The sequence below is a fragment of the Mirounga angustirostris genome, unplaced genomic scaffold, assembly GCF_029215605.1.
Source record: "Mirounga angustirostris isolate CCGP_5_RB_7025 unplaced genomic scaffold, mMirAng1.0.hap1 SCAF_9, whole genome shotgun sequence".
NCBI classification, from domain to species: Eukaryota; Metazoa; Chordata; class Mammalia; order Carnivora; family Phocidae; genus Mirounga; species Mirounga angustirostris.
The window spans coordinates 111452334-111476644 of record NW_026991717.1 but is presented as its reverse complement, the minus strand read 5'-3'; the positions used below and the strand labels follow the sequence as shown (position 1 = coordinate 111476644).

The window sequence follows — 24311 nt, the reverse complement described above, 5'->3', positions numbered from 1 at the left end:
TTGATTTCAAAATTCAGGTTGCTGCAAGCTTTGCCTGGAGGAGTTAGTTTTCCAATTAAATCTCTAGGAAGACCTGCAGGTTCTTTGCCACTCAGAACAAATAGATCTTGATGTCAAGGCTGATAAGACTTTGTTTTGTTGTTTCTACTTAAGGGTCAGAGCTTGAGTGTTTGCTCCGCGAGTTTCCTGGTCATGTGAGTTGAATGACTCTGATGAGAATGCCAGAGAATGTTAAACATATTGAGAGAGACTGCTGTGTTCCAGGCACTGACCTAAATGCTGGTAATATTGCAAATTATTGCAGTGAGGAGACTTACAAATCCTTGTTCTAGTGGGTTGATGATGATGTATAAATATTAAGGGGAAAGTAATGCAGGGCAAAGGAATGCAAGGGAGGACTCTAAAATAGGGTGGCTGTGAAAGGCTTCTTTGAGAAGGTGGCATTTGAGCAAAGACTTGGATGAATTAAGATAGTAAACCATGTGAAAATTTGGGAGAAGTGAGTCTGAGGAGGACAGAATAGCATTGCAAAGGTCCTTAAGCTGGTATGAGCTTGGTGGGTTCTGGAAAGAGCAAGAAGGCCAATGTGAAATGAGCAAAGGAGACAATGGTAGCAGATGAGGCTACAAAGAGGTAGGCAGGGCCAGATCACATGTGGACTTACAGACCCTAGTGAAAGATTCGCACTTTTTTCTAAATGTGATGGGATGCACTTAACAGGGTATTAAATCTTTTTTAATTTACTCATTTGATGCAGAGAGATACAGAGAGAGAGCATGAGCAGGGAGAGAGGGAGAGGGAGAAGCGGACTCCCTGCTGATCCGGGAGTCCGATGTGGGGTTCAATCCCAGAACCCTGGGATCATGACCTACCTGAGCCAAAGGCAGACACTTAACCATCTAGCCACCCAGGCGCCCCACTTAACAGGGTATTGAGCAAGAGAGTGATGGGATCTGATTTACATGGTTGAAAAATAGACTATTTTTTCAGCTTGTTGCTGAATTAAATTTTGCAGTGTTCATTTCTGGAAGAGTAAATATTGCAAAAGGGTATTCCATTTTGAAAAATAGAAAACTGAGTTATGTTCACTTTTATCACCTACCTGACCTTCTCATTGCTGCAATGAGGTATGAATATCTACCCAAGCGCAAAATACTCTTAATACAAGTTGCTGGAAACAGACTTCGTTGTTTAATGGGTAAGTAAATACAGTGTACACATAGCCATAGGTTACAATAAGAATTTCAACAGCTTTCAATCTCTGCTCACTACTTTGTTCATGCTGTTCAATAAATATTTGTTGAATAAATTGAATTTAGCTGAGCAAACATACAGTGCCTCATCTCTGAATCCTTTTTTTCTAATTCTGAGATTACTTCGTACACTTTCCAGAATTTTAATTTCCATCACGGAATTCTTAGGTTCTGAGTAATGTACATAACACAGCTCTTGCATTTAGCTTATGCTCTGTAATTGAACCAATCAGTTTTTAATAAATATTTAAGAATTATTATGTATCAGTCACTGTCCTGGGCCCTGAGGAGTTTCAAGAGTTCTTGCCTTAAATGGGACCATATTTACAACAAAGTTTGTGATTGGTCCTAAGATAGTTTTGAGACCATAAAGAAAAGGCTTTCTTGGGTGTTAGGGGAAGGAAGTTTTGCAGAAAGGAGAACTGAGTATCAGGGGTTCGGTGGGAGTTTGCCAGACAGAGGGGAAATGGGAAGAAGGAACAACAGAATAAAAAGTTGAATACTCACAACCATGACTGAAGCTTAGGGTATGTGTGGGAGGATAATACTAGATGAGCAAAGTGAGACACAGCCAGATTGTGAAGGGACCTGTATATCTCATTAAGACATTTGGGCTTCTCACAAAGTACTTGACATATAAAAAGTACTCAACAAAAAGTTTTATTATTCTGTCAAATATTTATTGAGCACCTGTTATGCAGCATTCCCTGAGCTAAGCGCAGAAATACAGTAGTCAAAGACACAGTCTTTGCTCCTATGAAATGTTCAGTGCAGAAGAGAAAACTTAAAGCAAATATTTGTTTAACTTTCATTCATCAAATATTCGCTGACTATTTACGGTAGGTCAAAAGCAAATAATTACCCAAGTATCTTTCTGTATATAGTTGTGATCATTGTTCTGGATAAACAAAGTACCTATATGAAAAAAAAGACATTTGGGCTTGATATGAAGAATCAGTATAAGAATTTTAAGCAGCCAACTAATACGGTCAGATTTTATTTTACAGGGAGAATGCTGGTGGCTGAATAGAGGATGAAGGAGAGGCATAAGACTCTGGATACAGTGGACCATGTTAGGAGCCTTTGTGGCAACTGTCTGGGTAACATGGGAATGTAGAGAGTCCTAAATCCAATTTCTGAGGCAGAAATTAACCAGGCTAATTGGACATGGGGAGTAAGAGAGAAAGATTCAAGGGTGTCTGCATTTTCTCACTTGGTCATTTGAGTGGGTGATAAACTTAAACAAGAAATATAAAAGAAACAGGCTTATTTGAAAGCATCAGGGTGCTTATAGAATAGAGAGCATAATGTATATCCAGTCTAGCCTGACAAAGTATTTCTTCTCTTGCCATTAAAAATACCATTTATGAAGAAGATATTATGTGATTTGAGAGGCAATATACTATAATATTTAACAGCAAGGATTCTAGAAACAGACTGCCTGGGTTCAAATCCTGGATCCATCTCTTAGTAGCTATGTGACCTTGGACAACTTACTTCAGCCTAACTAGTTTCTCTCTGCAAAATGAGGGTAAATCATAGTATTTATTTCATAGGGGTTTTGTGAGGATTAAATTAATATATGTAAAGCCCTTAGAATACTGCCTGACAAGAGCCATTTGCCATTGTTACTCTTGTTTGAGAAATTGGATATTTTATTTAAATAAAACAATACCAGCTTTGTATGCAGCTATTATGTTGCTCTACTTTTGCTCTTTTCCTAGAGCACTTATCTTCTAACATACTAGACACTTTACGTATTTCTGATGTTTATAGTATATTATTTGTCTACCTTTCACTAGAACAGTGGTTTTCAAAGTGTGATCCCTGAAACACTAGGAACTGGAACTCTAGAAACGCAAATTATTGGGTCCCATCCAAGGTTTACTGAATTATTAACTGTTTTAACATCCATCCAGGGGATTTCTGATTCATGTCAAGTTTGAAAGCAACTGAGCAAAAACCAAGCTCTATGTTTTCTCCACATCCTTGTTAGCACTTGTTATTTCTTGTCTTTTGATAATAGCCATCCTCTAACAGGTGTGAGGTGGTATCTCATTGTGATTTGATTTGCATTTCTCTGATGATTGTGATGTTGAGTACCTTTTTTTGTACTGTTGGCCATCTGTATGACTTCTTTGGAAAAAATGTTTATACAGATCTTCCACCCATTTTTTAGTCAGATTGTTTGGGGTTTTTTTCTCTTGAGTTGTATGAATTATTTATATATTTTGGATGTTAATCCATTATCAGATATATGATTTGCAAATCTTTTCTCCCATTTGGTAAATTGCCTTTTTATTTTGTTGTTGGTTTCCTCTGCTGTGCAGAAGCTTTTTAGTTTGATGTAGTCCCACTTGTTTATTTTTGCTTTTGTTACCTTTTGGTTGTCAAATCTAAAAAAAATCATCACCAAGACTGATGTCGAGGAACTCTTGTGTTTTCTTCTAGGAGTTTTATGGTTTCAGGTCTTACAGTCAAGTCTTAGGTCCATTTTGAGTTAATTTTTGTATATGGTGTAAGATAGTGATCCGTTTCTAATCTTTTGCATTTTTCTGTAAAGTTTTGTCAAAACCGTTTATTGAAGAGATTGTATTTTCCTGTGAGGTAACAAATATATATAGATATATTGGTCTCTGTCCCTGGTTCCTGCACAGAGGTCCTAAGATCCTTGTAATTTCCTAAATGATAAGAACACTAGGAGCATCTTTTGTTCTAATGAGATGACTCTGGATGGCCTCCTAGATGGGGACTGGTCACCAGAACAACCCGTGATGAGAAGCTTGGATTTTCAGCCCTACCCCTTGTCCTCCAGGGAGGGAAGAGGAGGTGAAAATGGAGCTACTAATTGATCATGCCTTTGAGAGGAAGCCTTCATAAAATCCCAGTAGTATATGGGGTTCAGGGAGCTTCCAGGTGGATGAACATATCCATACCCGGAGGGTGATGCACCCCAACTCCACAGGAACAGAAGCTCCTGCACTCAGGACCCTCCCAGACCTCACCCTGTGTATCTCTTTATCTGGTTGTTCATCTGTATTCTTTATCATAACCCTTAATAAATTGGTAAATGTTAAGTAAGCATTTCCCTGAATTCTGTGAGCATATCTTACAAGTTAATTGAACCTGAGGAAAGGGTCCTAAGAACTGTCAATTTGTAGCCAAATTGGACAGACATTGTGGGTAACCTGGGGACCTACTACTTGTGACTGACATTTAAAGTGTGTGTTTGGGGTGGGGGGCAGTCTTGTGACTGAGCCTTTAACCTGTGGAATCTGATGCTGTCTTCATGTAGATAGTGTCTGAATTGAGTTGAACTATGGACACCCAGTTGGTGTTGCAGAGAATTGTTTGGTGTGGAGAAAAACTTTCATACATTTGGTGACCAGAAGTGACGTGTTCTGTATGAGTAGTAAAGGAGAAACACAAGAAACACACACACACAGGAGGAAGGACTGGATTTTTCTCTATAGAGGAGAGAAAGACACAGGAGGGGGAAAGACTGAGTTTTCCTAATATAGTTGCCCATTGTATATTCTTGACTCCTTTACTGTAAGTTAATTGACCGTGTGTGTATGTTTATTTCTGGGCTCTGTATTCTGTTCCATTGATTTTTGCATCTGTTTTTATGCCAGTACCATACTGTTCTGATTACTGTGGCTTTGTAATATCAGGAAGCATGATACTTCCAGCTTTGTTCCAATTGGGGTCTTTTGTGGTTCCATACAAATTTTTGGATTGATTGTTCTATTTCTGTGAGAAATGCTGTTGGGATTTTGATAGGTATTGCAGTCTGTAGATCGTTTTGGGTAGTATGGACCTTTTAACAGTACTAATTTTTCCGATCCATTAGCATGGAATATCTTGACGCTGATTTGTGTCTTCAGTTTCTTTCATCAGTGTCTTGTCGTTTTCAGAGTACATGTCTTTAAGTTCCTTGGTTAAATTTAGTGTTTTATTCTTTTTCTTTTTAAGATTTTATTTATTTATTTATTTGAGAGAGAGAGTGAGCGAGAGAGAGAACAAAACAGGGGGAGAGGGAGAGGGAGAGGCAGACTCCCCACTAAGCAGGGAGCCCGATGTGATGCGGGGCTGATCCCAGGCCTCCAGGATCATGACCTGAGCCAAAGCCAGACCCTTAATCAGCTGAGCCACCCAAGCTCCCTAGTGTTTTATTCTTTTTGTTGCAGTTGTAAATGGCATTGTTTTCTTAATTTCTCCTTCTGATAGTTTATTGTTAGTGTATAGAAATCCAATCAATGGGGGCGCCTGGGTGACTCAGTCATTAAATGTCTGCCTTCGGCTCAGGTCATGATCTCAGGGTCCTGGGATTGAGCCCTGCATCATGCTCCCTGCTCAGTGGAAAGCCTGCTTCTCCCTCTCCTACTCCCCCTGCTTGTGTTCCCTCTCTCGCTGTGTCTCTCTCTGTCAAATAAATAAATCATTAAAAAAAAAAATGCAATCAATGTATGTATATTGATCTGCAGCTTTACTGAATTTGTTTATTAAGTCTAACAGTTTTTTTGGTGGCATCTTTAAGGTTTTCTATGTATGATATGCCATCTACAAATAGTGATGGAATTTACTTCTTCCTTTCCAATTTGGATGCCTTTCATTTCTTTTTCTTGCTAATTGCTCTGGCTAGGACTTCAATACTATGTTGAATAAAAATGGTGAGAGTGGGCATCCTTGTCTTGTTCTGGATCATAGAGGGAAACCTTTGAACTTTATACTCACCAGTTAGCTGTGGGATTGTCAGATATGGCCTTTATTTTGTTGATGTGTGTTCCTTCTGTATCCAGTTTGTTGAGATTTTGTATAAGTGGATGTTGAATTTTGTCAAATTCAAAAAGCAAATAGATGTTTTTTCTCCATCTGTTGAGCTGATCATATGATTTTTATCCTTCATTTTGTTAATGTGGTATATCGTGTTGATTTGTGTATACTGAACCATCCATGCATCCCTGGAGTAAATCCCACTTGATCATGATGTATGATCCTTTAATGTATTATTGAATTTGGTTTGATAATAATTTTGTTGAGGATTTTTGCATCTGTGTTCATCAGGGATATTGGCCTTTAGTTTTTTTGGTGTCCTTGTCTTGTTTTGGTATTGCCATAATGCTGACCTCATAAAAGTTTGGAAGTGTTCCCTTATCTATCACAAGCTCTATCTTTTGTCTGTCTTGTTTATGATGTATCCTAAGCACCTGGAATAATAGTGCCTCATATAGACTAGGTGTTCCATAAATATTTGTTGAATGCTTGTATAAATACCCTGAATTATTAGGGAGAAACTATTAATAATATATGACTGGGTGTTGAAACTGAGTGTAATTTTATTTTTATTCTACCATGTTTTCCACATTTTTATCACTTTTTAAATTTTTAAAAAAGATTTATTTGTTTATTTTAGAGAGAGTTTGCGTGCAGGGGGAAGGATAGAGAGAATCTTGAGCAGACCCCACGCTGAACGCAGAGCCCAGGGCATGGCTCAGTCCCAGAACCCTGAGGATCACGACCTGAGCTGAAACTAAGAGTCAGTTGCCTAACCGACTGCACCACCGAGGCACCCCTTCATCACTTTTAAAATGGGTATCTACACCTATTAAAACAAAGGGTAGGATAACAGACAGAATGTGTCCCTTTTTTAGGAAGTTTGTATGGCAGTAACAATCTGTTAGCATATGTGATTATTAATCCATTTAATATTATAATAAGCACAGCCGTAATTTCTAGGTTTTTTTTTTTTCATAATTTCTAGTTTTAATTTTGCAGCATCTGAAGAGGTCTCTCCAGATACCTCAGAATGCTGTAAATTATTATCCAGATAATACAATAAATGCCTATCATCATGTTCAAGTTTTGGGTTTTATAGCAACTGTGAAGGAAGCTCCAAATGTGTTAATGAGTGTTGTAAAATTATTGAAAGCTTTCCATTTTAATTCACTCAAATTTTAGTATGTGTCTACGGGACCCCATTATTTTGGGAACCAGCAAAAATAATCACCATGGGTAATCATATGCAGCTGGTTGGTAAACACCAATTACTCATTGACTGAAGAATTAATTTTTCTAACACTCTTCATATTCTTCGGTGAATTTTGTTTTTGCTCGTAGTTCTTTCCCATCTAAGGATTTACTTTAAAAAATAAAGATAGTTACTATTTATGAAACTTTTAATATGCCTGGCATTTACTAAGTGCTTATTATGTGTGTTATCTTTTAACCCTTTCAGACAACCCTGCAAGGTCAGTACTGTTATATTTCTTACAGATAAGGAAACAGGGGTCTAATACAGGCATATCTTGTTTTATTGCACTTCACTTCATTGTGCCTCTCAAATATTGCATTTTTTACAAATTGAAGCTTTGTATCAACCCTGTGTTGAGCAAATTTATTAGCACCATTATTCCAACAGCCCTTGGTCACTTCATGTCTCTCACATTCTCATGATACTTCAAACAAATTAGACCAATTAATAACCCTACATTGGCCTCTTAGTGTTCAAATGAAAGGAAGAGTTGCACATATCTCACTTTAAATCAAAAGCTCAAAATGATCAAGCTTAGTGAGGAAGCCATATTGAAAGCTGAGATAGGCCAAAAACTTAGGCCTCTTGACCAGAGAGTTAACCAAGTTGGGAATGCAGGGAAGGGCTTTGAAGGAAATTAAAAGTGCTGCTCCTGTGAACACACAAATGATAAGCAAGCAAAACAGCTTTATTGCTGATATGGAGAAAGTTTTAGTGATCTGAATAGATCAGACTAGCCACAACCTTATCTTAAGCCAAAGCCTAATCCAGAGCAAGGCCCTAACTCTTCAGTTCTGTGAAGGCTGAGACAGGTGAAGAAGCTGCAGAAGAAAAGTCTGAAACTAGCAGGGTTGGTTCATGTGGTTTAAGGAAAGAAGCCATCTCCATAACATCAAAGTGCATGGTGAAGTCCGCTAGTGCTGATGTAAAAGCTACAGCAAGTTATCCAGAAGATCTAGCTAAGATAATTAGTGAAGGTGGCTGCACTAAACAACAGATTTTCAGTGTAGACAAAATAGCCATCTAGGATTTTCATAGCTAGAGAGGAGAAGTCAATGCCTGGCTTCAAAGCCTCAAAGGACAGGCTGACTGCCTTGTTAAGGGCTAATGTAGATCATGACTTTAAGTTGAAGCCAATGCTCATGGACCATTCCAGAAATACTAGGGCCTTTAAGAATTATGCTAAATCTATTCTGCCTGTGCTCTATAAATGGGACAGCAAAGCCTAGGTGACAGCACATCTGTCTACAGCATGGTTTACTGAATATTTTAAACCCACTGTTGAGACCTGCTGCTCAGAAAAATGGACTCTTCAAAATATTACTGCTCATTAATAGGGTACATGGTCACCCAGGAGCTCTCTGATGGAGAAGTATGATGAGATTAATGTTGTTTTCATGCCTGCTAATACAACATCCATTCTGCAGCCCCATGGATCAAGAAGTAACTTTGAGGGCTCCTGGGTGACTCAGTCGGTTAAGCGACTGCCTTCGGCTCAGGTCATGATCCTGGAGTCCCGGGATCCAGTCCCGCATCGGGCTCCCTGCTCGGCAGGGAGTCTGCTTCTCCCTCTGACCCTCCTCCCTCTCATGTGCTCTCTCTCATTCTCTCTCTCACAAATAAATAAATAAAATCTTAAAAAAAAAAAAAAAGAAGTAACTTTGATTTTCAAGTCTTATTATTTAAGAGGTACAGGGGTGCCTGGATGGCACAGTCAGTTAAGTGTCTGACTCTTGGTTTTGGCTCAGGTTGTGATCACAGGGTTGTGGGATCGAGCCCTGCGTCAGTCTCTGCACTCAGCGCAGAGTCTGCTTAAAATTCTCTCTCTTCTCAGACACTTAAAAGCATAGGAAACAAACTGAGGGTTGCTGGAGGGGAGAGGGATGGGGGGGATGTGGTAACTGGATGATGGACATTAAGGAGGGCATGTGATGTAATGAGCACTGGGTGTTATATAAGACATACATCACTGACCTCTCCCTCTGAAACCAGTAATACATTATATGTTAATTGAATTTAAAGATTTTATTTATTTGAGAGAGAGAGAGAGCACAAGCAGAGGGAAGAGGCAGAGGGAGAAGCAGGCTCCCTGCTGAGCAGGGAGCCCAATGCGGGACTCAGTCCCAGGACCCTGGGATCATGACCTGAGCTGACTGACAGATGCTTAACCAACTGAGCCACCCAGGCTGAATTTAAATTCAATTAATTGAATTTAAATAAAAATAAATAAAATTTTTCAAAAATCTCTGTTCTCCCTTTGCCCCTCCCCCATGCGCGCGCACGCTCTCTCTCTCTCTCTCTCTCTCTCAAAATAAATAAATCTTTTAAAAAAAAATACATTCCATTAAGTCTGTAGCTGCCATAGATAATGATTCCTTTGACATATCTGAGCATAGTAAATTGAAAACCTTCTGGAAAAGATTCACCATTCTTGATGCCATTAAGAACATTCATGATTCAAAGGAAGAGGTAAAAATACCAACTTTCATGGGAGTTTTGAAGAAGTTGATTTTAACCCTCATGGATGACTTTGAGGGGTTTGAGACTTCAGTGAAGGACGTAACTGCAAATATGATGGAAATAGCAAGAGAACTGGAATTAGAAGTGGAGCCTGAAGATGGGACTGAATTGCTGCGGTCTCGTGATAAAATTTTAACTGATGAGGAGCTGCTGCTTATGGATGAGCAAAGAAAGTGGTTTCTTGAGATGAAATCTTCTGGTGAAGATGCTGGGAAGATTGTTGAAATGACAGCAAAGGATTTAGGATATTACATAAACTTAGTTGATAAAGCAGTGCAGGACATGAGAAGATTGACTCCAGTTTTGAAAGAAATTCTGTGGGTGAAATGCTATCAAACAGCTTCACATGCTACTGAGAAATTGTGAAAGGAAGAGTCCATCAGTGCAGCAAATTTCATTGTTGTCTTATTTTAAGAAATTGCCACAGCACCCTAACCTTCAGCAGCCACCACCCTGATCAGTCAGCAGCCATCAACATCAAGACAAGACCCTCTACCAATGAAAAGATTATGACTCACTGAAACTTCAGATGTTAATTAGCATTTTTCAGCTGTAAAATATTTTTAAATTAAGGTTGTACATTTTTTTTAGACATAATGCTATCACACAATAGAGTACAGTAGAGTGTAAACATAACTTTTATATGCATGGAGAAACCAAAAATATTCATTTGACTTACTTTATTGTGTCACTCACTGTGGTGGTCTGGAACCAAACCTGCAGTATTTCCAGGGTGTGCCTGTGCTTTTTACCTTCTTACATAGTATGAGATCAGGTGAACTCTTGTGGTCTACAAATAGAGGATGTAGGTCCTAGAAATGCCACAGTGGGGCACCAAAAGCAAATTAACCATATGATCCTGGTGAAACTGAAGTTATTTCCACCACTCTAATGGGTCAAGGTTAGTCGTTCTTGGGTTGGTAAATCAAACCATCCATGAAGAAGAGAGGCTGCCACCTTAGTTAAACATTAAGGTAGGCTTTCTCTAGCCATTTCAGAGCTGACTCTTTCATGATGCCACCATCCACCCAGTTTACCCGTTGGTCAGTCTCAGAGTGAGTCACTTCCATGTGACTAGTTTGGGAAGGCATGTGGGATGGGGGGTAGTGTTTGAAATGGCTTACTCTTGTTTTTGGTGCCCATTCTACTCAGTATAAGGTCCTGCAATTTTGTAGTTAACTGTGGTGTTAACTCTGACTCTCTAAAAAATTAAAAGGTCTGAACGGGTTTTACCTGTTGCCGAAGGCTATTCCCTGGTAGCAGAAAAATGCTCCTCAATGCTATAATGTACAGAAGCCTTGGATTGGGAGTCAGGAGATTTGCATTCTAGAACTAGTGTCACCACACATTTGCTCCTCCTATGACCTTGGGAAAGGCAGTTTCTCCAGGCTCTAGTTTCCTCAACTGTAAAATGAGGTTAGATTAGATGATCTCTGAGATCCATTTCCACGTTAACATTTGTCGGTTTCACAGTTCTGAGACTAAAGTATAAAGAAGCACCTACTGATACCTCTCGGTTGGGTAGAGTTCAACCTCTTTTGAACCTTTAAATATCTTCCTCCCTGGCTTCATCATCAGAAGGGAGAATTTCAGAGGCTTTTTTTTTTCTTAACCTTAGGATTCCATAAAGGATCTCAATGTGGTGAAATTCTTAACATTGTTTTCAAAGGGAGCATATTTCTTTTAAAAGTACACAAGCTGTAGAACACTCCTAAGAGAAGGTCTGCCTTAATGAAATTGGGTAGAGAGTGGAGTATCCCAATTTCAAAAAGACTGCGAGTAACAGAATCATGGAGAGAAATTAGTGAAAGGATCAAGATTCTGTGAGCCGCTCTTTGCCCCCTACACTTATTTATGTAACCACATTCTTTGAATCATTCTAGAGTTAGCCTCTTAAAAATGCAGATTTTCCTGTCTTTAACGAAGAATAAAGAAAACTTTATGACTAACAGTTGTAGAAAAATCAGAGCTAGGAAGGAATGCACTTATATGTAGAATATTTCTTGGATCAGAAGTGAGTGTGTTTGGGGGGTGGGGCGATGGGTTAGCCTGGTGATGGGTATTAAGGAGGGCATGTATTGCATGGAGCACTGGGTGTTATACAAAAACAATGAATCATGGAACACTACATCAAAAACTAATGATGTAATGGATGGTGACTAACATAACAAAATTAATTTAAAAAAAAAGTGAGTGTGTTTGAGTGTGGAGATGTGCCTATTCAGAGGAGCGGTGACACTCAGCGACAGCTTATTATGGAGTAATAGGATACCTTTCCGTGGAAGTAGCCATTCTTGATTGCAGATATTATTTCACTGCTGGTGGCTGAAAACACTACTCAGGGATAGTGACAGCTGCTTCTGTGCTTACTTTAGTTACATCATGGATGTCAGGATGCAAACCATTTGCCATGGCTGAACTTTCTCCTATTTAAAACAACAACAAAACCTCGGTTTTGTGAGCTGTGTGGAGTGAGAAATAGTTCACTTGGAGTGTCTTGTGTGTATTAAGGGTATGTCACATGACAATGAAGGAGGTATAGTAAAGGGTGCATTGTCATTTGCTCTTGCAGGCAGTAGTAACATCTCAGGAACACACTACCAGGTTTAGAGTTCTAGAAGCTGTGGGATTTATAAAAGAAAAAGTAAATTTCCCTGTTCTGGAGGAGCTTGATCTCCAGTTGCGAATATAAAATGTACACATCCAGAATGGCTCATGATCACTTAAAAAACATGATAGATGCTGTTGTGATTAACAAAATGTAAATCCATATAAAGCATTACCTTGGTATTAGATCTTATATGGGATTGCATTCGAATGCTTAAGATGAAAACCAGGGTAAAGAAAATTAGCCAAGAAAATCTGAGGACAGCATATTGAATACCCATGTGCCATCCCTCCATAAGCCCAACTCAGCTGTTTTCTTTGGCATTGAATAAAATTGCTCTTTTTTCAGTTGATGAAGTGCTAGCTTGTATTTAGGAGTCACAATGAATGAAAAATAATATAGCTTTAAAAGACCATGTCTGCACACATGACACAGCATGGATGAACTTGAGGACATTATGCTAAATGAAATAAGCCAGACACAAAAGGACAAATATCTTATGATTCCTCTTCTAGGAGATACCTAGACTAATCAAATTCATAAATACAGAGAGAGTAAAATGGTGGTTACCAGAGTCTGGGGGAATAGGAAGCGGAGAATTAGTGTTCTTTGGGTATGGAGTTTCAGTTTTGGGGGTGAGGTTCTGGAGATGGGGTAGTGTTGATGGTTGCACAGCAATGTGAATGTACTTACTGACACTTAGCTGTATACTTAAAAATGGTCAAAATGGTAAATTTTATGTTATATAAATTTTACCAAAATAAAAAAAAAAAATGACCGTATTCCCAGATTGTAAAAGTAATACCAAAAGATGAACTCAAAAAAACAATGTAAGCAGTGGTAACTTTTTGGTAATAAATAGATTGATTATATGTAGATTTTCAGGGAGAGTATTCATTTGGACGCATACATTTTTAGAAATCAAACTGTTCATAAGTAGGGCTAATTTTTGCTTGTTACATATGAAGGCATGACCTGCCTCCTGTTTTATAGCTAAAGAAGGAGGTCAGGTCCCAAAGAAAAGAAGAATTATTATCCAAGCTTATCCCAAGGAAAGGTCCCAAATCTAACCCCCTTTGCTCACCGGTGGTTCCCTCTTACACAGATGTTTACCAGGTGATATCATACCAGTACTTCCTTGTACCATTTTTACTGTTACTTAATTGTTTTCTTTGTTGAGAGTTTTTATCATAAACAGATGTTGTACTTTGTCAGATGCTTTTTCTGCATCTACTAAGGTGATCATATGGCTTTTTATCCTTCCTCTTATTGATGTGATACATCACGTTGATTCATTTGCAAATATTGAACCATCCTTGAATCCCTGGAATAAATTCCACTTGATTGTGGCGAATGACTCATTAATGTATTGTTGGATTTGGTTTGCTAGTATTTTGTTGAAAATTTTTACATCTATGTTCATCAGGAATATTGGCCTGTAGTTTTTTGTTGTTGTTGTTGTGTCCTTATCTGATTTTGATATCAGGGTAGTGCTGGATTAGAATGGATTTAGAAGTTTTCCTTCCTTTTCTATTTTTTTGGAATAGTTTGAGAAGAATAGGTATTATCTATTCTGTAAATGTTAGCTAGAATTTGCCTGTGAAGCCGTCTGGTCCTGGACTTTTGTTTGTTGGGATTCTGTTGATTACTGATTCAGTTTCTTTGCTGGTAATCAGTCTGTTCAAATTTTTTATTTCTTCCTTTTTCAGTTTTGGTAATTTGTGTGTTTCTGTTGTTTTTTTTTTTTTTTAAAGATTTTATTTATTTGACAGATAGTGAGAGCAGGAACACAAGCAGGGGGAGTGGAAGAGGGAGAAGCAGGCTTCCCACTGAGCAGGGAGCCCGATGTGGGGCTCGATCCTAGGACCCTGGGATCATGACCTGAGTAGAAGGCAGACGCTGAACGACTGAGCCACCCAGGTGCCCCCCCTTTTTAAAAAGATTTTATTTATTTATTTGGGTAATTTATATGTTTCTAGGAATTTATCCATTTCTTCTAGGCTTTCCAGTTTTTTGGCATATAGTTTTTCATAATATTCTCATAATTGTATACCTGTGGTGTTGGTTGTTATTTCTCCTCTCTCATTTGTGATTTTGAGTCCTTTCTCTTTTTTTCTTGTTAAGTCTGGGTAGAGGTTTATCAGTTTTACTGAATTTTTTTTTTTTTTCCAAAGAACCAGCTCCTGGTTTCATTGATCTGTTCTATTGGTTTTTGTTTCTATATCATTTATTTCTGCTCTAATCTTTATTATTTCCTTCCTTCTGATGGTTTTAGGTTTTATTTCTTGTTCTTTTCCTAGCTCCTTTAGGTGTAAGGCACTCTATCGTTTTGGGGGTTTTGTTTCGGTTTGTTCTTACCTCTATTGATTTCTGTGCTAATCTTTATTATTTCCTTCCTTGTACTGGCTTTGGACTTGGTTCTTTCCCTGTTTCCTTTAGGTGTAACATTAGGTTATTTCTCTGAGAGTTTTCTAATTTCTTGAGGTAGGCCTGTATTGCTATAAACTTCCCTCTTAGAACAGTTTTTGCTGCATCCCAACAATTTTGGACCATTGTGTTTCATTGGTCTCCATGCATTTTTTTTTAAATTCCAGTATAGTCAACATACAGTGTTATATTAGCTTCAGGTGTACAATATAGTGATTCAGCAATTCTATACATTACTCAGTGCTCATGATGATAAGTGTAATCTAATCTTAACCCTTCGCCTGTTTTCCCCATCCACCCCTTCTTCGTCCCCTCTGGACATGAACAGTTTGTTCTTTATATTTAAGCATCTGTTTTTTGTCTGTTTGTTTTGGTTTCTTAAATTCCACATATGAGTGAAATCATATGGTGGTATTAGTCTTTCTCCAACTGACTTATTTCACTTAATAAACCCTCTAGATCCGTTCACGTTGTTGCAAATGGCAAGATTTAATTATTTTTTTATGGCTGAGTAATATGCCTGTGTGTGTGTGTGTGTGTGAGAGAGAGAGAGAGAGAGAGAGAGAGATTTATCTTATCCATTCATCTGGGATGGACACTTGGATTGCTTCCATGTTTCTTGGCTAGTGTAAATAATGCTGCAGTAAACATAGGGATGCATATATCTTTTCGAATCAGCGTTTCTATTTTCTTTGGGCAAATAGTAGTTGATTTACTGGGTCGTAGGGTAGTTCTATTTTTAACTTTTTGAGGAACCTCCATACTGTTTTCCACAGTGGCTGCACCAGTTTGCATTCCCACCAACAGTGCTTGAGGGTTCCTTTTTCTCTACATTCTCGCCAACACTTGTGTCTTCATGTATTTTTTGATGTACTGTTTGATTTCTTGGTTGACCCATTCATTGTTTAGTAGCATGTTATTTAGCCTCCATATATGTGTTCTTTCCAAATTTTTTCTGTGATTGATTTCTAGCTTCGTACCATTGTGCCGGAAAAGATGCATGATAAAATTTCAGTTTTTTAAAATTTACTGAGATTTGTTTTGTGGCCTAATATGTGGCCTAATATCTGTCCTGGAGAATATTCCATGTGCACTTGAATGTGTACTGTTTTTGGATAGAATGATACATATATGTATGTATGTATGTATGTGTATCTGTTCAGTGGAAAGTCTTTCAAACCTATCTAAATGATCAGAAAAATACAGTGAAGGCAAAACATTGCTGTTTTAGTTAAATGTTACTGCTTGGCAGCTGCAGCCTATTCTATTTTTGTTTAAAGAAATTAGTTATTTTTAGGTATTAAAGACATTACTAGTTCGTTAAGCATATAAAGACAAAATGACAAGATGCAAAGGACTGAAACAGAATTGAAAGGGGAATGACTTTCTCACTGTGAGTCAGTGGTATTTGCATCGTTTTACGTATTACCACCAGTGGGTATGGCCAAGAAATATGTACCATGCCATGCACTCTCCCCAGCAAGCAGAGTAGGTGAGTTTTGAATTTGTTTTGCAGAAAAGCAGTGGATAAGGGTTAATATAGAGAACTGTTTTACAGTGGAGGTGAAAGTGGGACAGGGATTTAAAAGAATCAGTATTGCTAAACATTGTTGTTGATGAAGGCATGCCTGATCCCTCTAGGGGAAAATCAATTGACAGTGATTAACTTAGACCTGTAGTGTTTCTTAGACCTTTGGGGCCAGATAATTGTCATGCAGGAGTGTCCCAAGCATGGGTATTTTTGTTCCCTGGGCACTACATACCATTCATAATATCCACCCTCTCCCCTCCCCCATCATTGTGATAACAAGTTCCAGTACATTTCTAAATGCTTTTTAGGGGTGTCTGGGTGGCTCAGTCGGTTAAGCATTCGACTCCTTGATTTTAGCTCGGGGCATGATCTCAGGATTGAGAGATCCAGCCCCACCCCATGTTGTGCTTGTGCTGGGTGTGGAGCCAGCTTAAGATTCTCTCTCTCTCTCCGTCCTCCTCCCCACCCCCACCAGCTGGCATGTATGCGTGCTAGCTCTCTCTCAAAAAAAAAGTAAAAAACTTTAAAAAGTACTTTTTAGAGATAATTGATTAAGTACTACTAGCTCCATCAGGGGAAGGTTGGGCAGTTTATTCTAAGCAGAGGGAATGACCTCTACAAATATATGAAAACAGGACTGAGCACTTGAAACTTGTCTGTCTTTTCCAGAAGAGAAGAAGAAGCTGATCAGAGATTTTGATGAAAAGCAACAGGAAGCAAATGAAACGGTGAGAACAGGGAGCAAATCCTTACTTCTTCTACCTGGAGTTAGTCTTTTCCAGAAGTAATGCTTATTACCTGATCACAGATTAACTGTTCCTGTCTGTTGATCTTGATTTTGATTATTTCTTACTAAATAAGCCAATTGATGGGGTGAGTGATGAGGGAGTTTGACAAACACAAATGGGTAAAGCTTGGATACTCTCTTAAAATGAGTCTTTGATATAATACATTCCTGATATGAGTAGTAAGGGCATTCTCAAACCTTTACCTGGGTGGTCTTTTAAAATTTCATTTAGGGGCACCTGGGTGGCTCAGTTGGTTAAGATCCAAGTCTTGGTGTTAGCTGGGTTCATGATCTCCTGGGTCATGGGATTGGGCTGCATCAGGCTTGCATTCAGGGGGAAGTCTGTTTGCAGATTTTCTCCCTCTGCCCCCCCCCGCCATGCATGCTCTCTAAAATGAATAAATAAATCTTTAAAAAAAAATAAAATAAAATTTGGGCACCTGGGTTGCTCAAGCAGTTAAGTGTCAACCTTTGGCTCAGGTCGTAATCTCAGGGTCCTGTAATGAGCCCTGTGCCAGGCTCCCTGATCAGCGGGGAGTCTGCTTCTCCCTCTGCCCCTTCCCCCACTTGTGCTCTCTCTCTCTGTGTCAAATAAATAAAATCTTTAAAAAATAAATAAAATACATAAAATTTCATTTAAAAAGCTGGCCGTCGGGGTGCCTGGGTGGCTTAGTCAGTTGGGTGTCCCCAACTCGATTTCGGCTCAGGTCATGATCTCAGGGTCATGGGATTGAGTCCCAGTTGGCTCGTGCTGGGCATGGAGCCTGCTTGGGATTCTTTCTCGCCCTCTGCCCTTCCCCCGCATTCTCTCTCTCTCTCTCTCTCAAAAATAAAAAGCTGGCCATTAAAATCAGTTATTCTTCTTTTAAACTTACTAAATCATAAAAAATGTACCTCATAAGTGGTTGTAGCCACATTCCCTTCTGTTTTAAAAGACCTCTACAAAGACATTAGCAAAATTAACCAATCCAACTCTGGCCATCCCAGGGGGATGAAAATAATTCATGGCCTCTTGTGAACATGTCTGGGTATTACATTTTACTTACCCAATAAAATGGAAATCTGGTTTGGACTCTGGTTATCTAGGACATGGAGACAGATGACTGATTTTCAGAAAGAAGAGGAAGGAAGAACCTTGCTGCCAGACCCCTATCATTTTTAGTATAGTAGACTTCAAAGTGCTTCATGATAGCACTTGAACCATAACAAACGAAAAATTTGTTATACTGAAAAGGGAATTTGAAGATTTGTGGAATCTTGAGCAGATTTCTTCAATTCTTGTATATGAAATAGAAGTAGTATCTCCTACCTTATTGAGGACAGGAAAGATTAAATGAGGATTAAATAGGATAATGTATATAAAAATGTTTAATAGGAAATAAGGTGCTTGTTAGTTTTTTCACTCACTCATCACATACTTTTTGAATGGCTGTTCTCTGCATGCTGGGCGCTGTGCCAGGCACTCAGAGAAAGGAGGTCAACATGTCACATGTGATCCCTGCCTTCGTGGAACATATGCTTGAGTACTTACTTGCAGTTGTCTGCGGTTTGATTAGTCCAAACTAGGCATATGCCCAGATGAGAGAGAAAAAAACGCAGCCCATCTACTCACTACTTTCTGCCCTCCTAGCTGGCAGAGATGGAAGAGGAACTACGTTATGCACCTCTATCTTTCCGTAACCCTATGATGTCTAAGCTTCGGACCTACCGGAAGGACCTTGCCAAACTCCATCGGGAAGTGAGAAGCACACCTTTGACAGCCACACCTGGGGGCCGAGGAGACATGAAGTATGGCTCATATGCTGTAGAGAATGAGCATATGGTAAGCTTCAGCTGTTTTTTCCCCTGAAGGGCCTGTGGCACAAAAATTAGCCATGTTGTAGGGTACAGTTTATGTTATCAGTGCGTAGTAGTAGACTCTTGTTCTTTCCACCTGTTTCCTGTATCCAGCTCCCCTTCTCCTCTTGGGTATTTAATGCAGATCTTTCCAAACCATGCTTACTTAGATTTCTTTTTATCTTTTATAAAACAGTGCTTGGTACTTAGTGGAGGAGTACAAGTGTTACCTATTCTTTACTATATCCGGACTTTGTATTCTGACGCATTGATCCAGTTTTTCACTTATGCTCAAAAAATTCAGTTAGGTTTTTAATTTATCCAGAATATTGTTACAAATTAACCCAAGCTTTTTTTTACATTTATATCAAGATGGTCCAACAGCAGAGACATAGTAGAGAAGGCAGGATGCTTTCAGGAGGGAGCTCACGGCTTACTCAGTTGTTTTTGTTTTTTTTTTTTAAAACGGCTTACTCAGTTGTAATGGAAAGCCAGCCAGACTACCTTTCTAGACTCCAGTATTCTGATTTATAAAATTAGACTGACAATTGAAAATCTATATTCTCAAACTGTCTAGAGAAGCTGGACAAGTTCACAAAGATTAAATGTATTGCATTTGAGATTATACCCCACTGTACAAAGTAGAAATGGCCTGGCAAGTGGCCCGCAGGCAGCGTGGGAGAGAAATGGATGGGGCCCACAAGTATAGACTGCACGTATGTAGAAAGGCTAATAGTGCAGTGTTAAAACAATCCTGTTCCGTGATGCATCCTGATTATGGTTCAAAAGACATTCAGATGATACTGGCCTGACATTGCTGATGTCAAAATTCAGTTGTGAAGAGAGACTGGGAAAAGGCAGTCAGGTGGAGCTTGTTAAAGTAAGATGAGAGGTATAAAGTGACTTTGGGCGTTTGTTACCAAAAATCAACAACAAAAAGGGGAGATAAAGCCAAACAATAAAATTACTAGATTCAGAAATTATAAGGACAATTTAGACATAACATACCACCTTCAGTGGTATTATTGTTCCAAACCTGGGGTTGATTTATATGATCTTACTGTCTTTTCCTGCTCTTCAGTCTAATCAGTTAAAAATCTCCATCTTTTATTTTAAAAAAGCCTTATTCTTTTAAGCTAAAGTAACGGGTTTATTTCAGTGTCATTCAGCGGTTCCATCATCCACTGGTCTGTATGCCATATATGAAAAGACTTGTTACTTATCTGGAAAGTCAATATTTTGGTTTCTTGATGGTGGTATCTAGTGCTAGTGGTCACCTGTTTAGTAATAGGCCTTGTGAACCAACCCTTTCTGAGTGTGTGTGTGTAAGTGCTTTGAATAGCGAAGAACTTAGCTGTACCCATTTGTCAGTGGTTAATTCCGGTTGACAAAGGCTACTTCTGTTATCATGTCTTCTGTGCTTGGGATTATAGGTGAAGTAAAACTTTGGCAGGGATTTAGAAAATTAGGGCACTTGGGAAATTAGGGCAGCTTACTTGGCCCCTGAGAGCAGTCACCAGTGTGGCAACTTCAGGGTTTTGTTTTGTTTGACCTGGGTTGAAATTCTTTTTTGGGTTTCCAAGACTAACCACATAAGTGTCTTACACAAAATGTGATAGTGTTTCAAACTTCTAAGTGATTTCTGTATGTGCTGCAAATGAATAGCTTATTCATGGTCCCTCAGTCCTCAGTACCAGTCAGGTGGAAATCTTCAGTGAATTAATCTATTTCTAGGCTGTGGAGTTTAGTTGGTTTGTTGTCCTGTCAACAGTTACAGGCTGTACGTATATTCAGGTAGCTCCTGCACCCCAAATCGGGGCCACTGCCTCTCAGAAGTTGTTAGTCCAGAAAGCACATGAAATCAGTTCAAATTCATCACCAACACGGGGGAAATGCTCTAATGTTTTTAATTCTTTTCTTGCCTCACATAAGTATAACAAGCAGTGACATGAGAGGTATGTGATCTTGTCTTGGATTCTAATACTCTTATGGTTGATTAGTATCTTTTAAAGTCTTAAAAGTAATGAAAATTACTGTACATGCAATATCCCTTCTTACATCGGAAGGGTCACAAGTCATGTGCTGGCAAATGAATTTATAATGGAAGATGGCTAACATTTCCTTGCTGTCCGGTTCCCATCAGAACCAGCTACAGTCTCAAAGGGTGTTGCTTCTGCAAGGCACGGACAGTCTGAACCGGGCCACCCAGAGTATTGAGCGTTCTCATCGGATTGCCACAGAGACTGACCAGATTGGCTCAGAAATCATAGAAGAGCTCGGGGAACAACGTGACCAGTTGGAGCGTACTAAGAGTAGGGTAAGTCTGAGTGGATAGGGGAAAGGAGGTGGGCCCCTTATATCCTGATGCCTTGCCACTGCCAGAAGCTACGGCAGTTCAGAATTCAGGGTTAGGACCTCTTAGATGCTTACACTTTCCTTGGCTGAGGGATTTCTCTTGAAAGTAATTTTACCCTTTGGATTTAGAGGTCATTGGAGGCAAAAAAAAAAAAAAAAAAAAAAGTGAAGAAACCAGTTTCTGCATTTGTGGAAGATTGTCAAATCCAAGATTGTAGCCACTCTATCCTTCAATTTCTAGGTTACCAACTACTTAAACATTCCTAGTTTTTTTGTCCTTTAGATCCAAGGCTATTTTCCACAGGTCATAAAATAGTACTACTGACAATTTAGAGGTTCAGTCCTGAACTATATAACTCTGTTGTTACCCAAGGTAAGCTAGATAATTGTGGAAGAAAATGGGAAATGACTTAGGCCAGATAACTATATCAAGTCCTCTGAAAACACCTCATTTCTCCCTTTCCATACACCTGCATAGAAATTTTAAAAATAGTACAGTTTGCCAATAGAATGTTATATTCTTAACATTATGAGGCAAATACAAATTGAAGAACAGATACTGTCGGCAAGACTTGGATGACTTCCTCCGTGTGGGGACTGGAGAAGATTTTCTCATATCCTAAGAGCTGCAATTCTCCATTCTTAAATCAGAATGATTTAAATGATTTAAATTCACAAACATGGAATTCAAGGTAAACTGTAGAGAAGGCAACTTGCTTACAGACTGTGTGGTTTTTGACTTTTGAACACATCAGGTAGATTGGTTGAATTTAAAAGCCAAGAAATGAGCTGAGGGATCAACTTACTTATGGCCACTGGGGTATGGGAACAGATGGCAGGTGGCATCTGTTGAAATATCCCCCAGCTATCTAGATATTAACAGGCAATCAAAAGGACATAATTTTTAAAAAAGCTTTTAAAAGGATTCCTTTCAGAATTCCGTTTGTCTGTAAGAGGGATAAAAACAAAACAAAACAAAACAACCAGATCCCAAAAGTGGTAATCCACCAGCCTACAAAAACAAAACCTCAAGAGGCTCCCTTGGAGTTTGCCTGATGAAATTCAAATCTGAATTTGCCTCACGGTTACTGGCAAAGTACATTTAAGGCCTTTTTTTGTTTTGAGTAGCCAAGGTGAAGGATTAGTTGAAGGTGAAGGTGAAGCCAAGGTGAAGGATAAGCCTACTTATCCAGTACTAAAGTATCTTGTCCTTTCCAGTTTCTTCTACATATACTCAGGCCATCATTCAACTTGGTTTGAGGGAGTTTTTCAGCACACTCCCTTTAGTGCCCACTGTCAGTTTAGAAACCTCCAAGTTCTACAGTATGTACTTTTATTAATTTTATTTAATTGCTGTTTTCTCTTCTCAGCTGGTAAACACAAGTGAAAACTTGAGCAAAAGTCGAAAGATTCTCCGTTCAATGTCCAGAAAGTAAGTTTTCAAAATAGAGTTAAGAGAAATTTTGTGACTAAGACATTAAACAGTGACTTGTAAAGTCCTGATAAAGCAGTTGTCCAGTTAAATATCCCGGGACAAAATCCTTTGTTAAAAGTATATGCTGCTCTGGGGCGCCTGGCTGGCTCAGTTGGTTAAGCGTCTGGTCCCAGGATCAGGCTCCCTGCTGAGCAGGGAATCTGCTTCACCCCCTCCCTCTGCTCCTCCCCTGCACTGTGCTCTCTCAAATGAAGTATATGCTGCTCTGACTTGGAGCAGTAAGAAATTTGTCCACTTTGAATCCCAGCTTAAGATTTTTCAGAGCACATGGGAATAAGAGAGCTTCATATTCCTTGAAATATATTTGTGTAAACTTGGTTAGAAAAAAACTTTTTACTGCTACTGCTTAGTACTTGCTTTTGGCTCCGCTTGTCCTTCATGGGAGTCAACCCATTGTCAGGGAGTTCTGTCCTATTAGCAAAAAGTTGACTTTAAAAAAAAAACAACCCTGAAGTGGGTAGTATGCACAAAACAAAACTATACCGAACCATTTTCCTAAACAATGATAAATGCCTTGTCAAACAAGAGGAAACCTTCAATTTAGAGTTAACATGAGAACCAGAGATTGGATTCTTTATGTTAACATAGAGTAAATTTTTGAAGCTCTTATACTGCCTTTATAAAGATATCCATTTGAGTTGGTGGAGGAAAAGTAGTTAGTGGTATTATATTTCTCTTTTTTGAAATATGATTCAACCTGATTTCAGAAAATGATATTTTTCAGGGCACCTGGCTGGCTCTGTTGGTAGAACGTGCAACTCTTGATCTTGGGGTTTGTGAGTTTGGGCTCCATGTTGGGTGTGGAGCCTACTTTAAGGAAAAACAAAAACAAAAAAAACCCCACTTTTCTAGGAGGAGCTGTTTATAAAAATGTATATTAAATAAAAATCTCATTGTTCATATTTAAGTAATCTCTAGAGCCAATGTGGGGTTATCCTTAAGTTACAATTGAAAAAAGCTTTCAAGTTGTCACTTACCAGCTAAAGAACTGCTTGAGTGGCTATGTGATTTAGAAAAAAAAAAAATTCAATCTGCCTCACAGTATTCAGCCTTGGCCACAGGGTCAAACCCCTAAGTATTAAGAATGGAAAGAAATAAGGTCATCCAGACTTCTGACTGTTCCCTACTTTGCTTCTCTTTGTAGAGTGACAACCAATAAGCTGCTGCTTTCCATCGTCATCTTACTGGAGCTGGCCATCCTAGGGGGCCTGGTTTACTACAAATTCTTTCGCAAGCATTGAACTTCCTAGAGGGAAGGGTTTGTGGACCAGAACTTTGACCCTCTGAACAAATGGTGTTAGAGATGGGAAAGAAGCATAGTGCTGCTGTGAGGTAATGGTTCGAGGATGCCAGACTGTGGGAGGTGAGAGGGGAGACAGAAAACCGCGTAACTGTGGAGGAACAGCAATGAGACCAGTATGATATACCAACGTAATAAATGCTATTTATGACTTCTTTAAATTTA

The 24311-nt window shown here is 38.9% G+C and overlaps 2 protein-coding genes and 1 long non-coding RNA gene across 5 annotated transcripts in view; 2 read left to right on the top strand and 1 right to left on the bottom strand.

Moving 5' to 3' along the window:
- Positions 1-24311, top strand: part of VTI1B (vesicle transport through interaction with t-SNAREs 1B) — a 25020-nt gene extending 709 nt beyond the window's left edge. The window contains exons 1-6 of one of the 3 annotated variants that reach the window (XM_064571213.1): positions 154-282; positions 17043-17101; positions 18791-18982; positions 21140-21313; positions 22722-22783; positions 23991-24311. In XM_064571213.1, coding sequence (XP_064427283.1) covers positions 204-282; positions 17043-17101; positions 18791-18982; positions 21140-21313; positions 22722-22783; positions 23991-24087 — 663 coding nt within the window. In that variant the 5' untranslated portion in view covers positions 154-203 and the 3' untranslated portion in view covers positions 24088-24311. Of the gene's footprint in view, positions 1-153; positions 283-17042; positions 17102-18790; positions 18983-21139; positions 21314-22721; positions 22784-23990 lie in introns of those variants that run through there. The other 2 variants (XM_045901064.3, XM_064571214.1) reach the window with 2 other exon arrangements.
- Positions 290-13244, top strand: LOC135361626 (uncharacterized). Its single transcript, XR_010405218.1, has 2 exons — positions 290-1198; positions 2261-13244. It is a non-coding gene; the product is annotated as an uncharacterized LOC135361626 (long non-coding RNA).
- Positions 12097-24311, bottom strand: part of ARG2 (arginase 2) — a 47331-nt gene continuing 35116 nt past the window's right edge. The window contains exon 8 of the mRNA XM_064571208.1: positions 12097-12233. Coding sequence (XP_064427278.1) covers positions 12142-12233 — 92 coding nt within the window. The 3' untranslated portion in view covers positions 12097-12141. The remainder of the gene's footprint in view (positions 12234-24311) is intronic.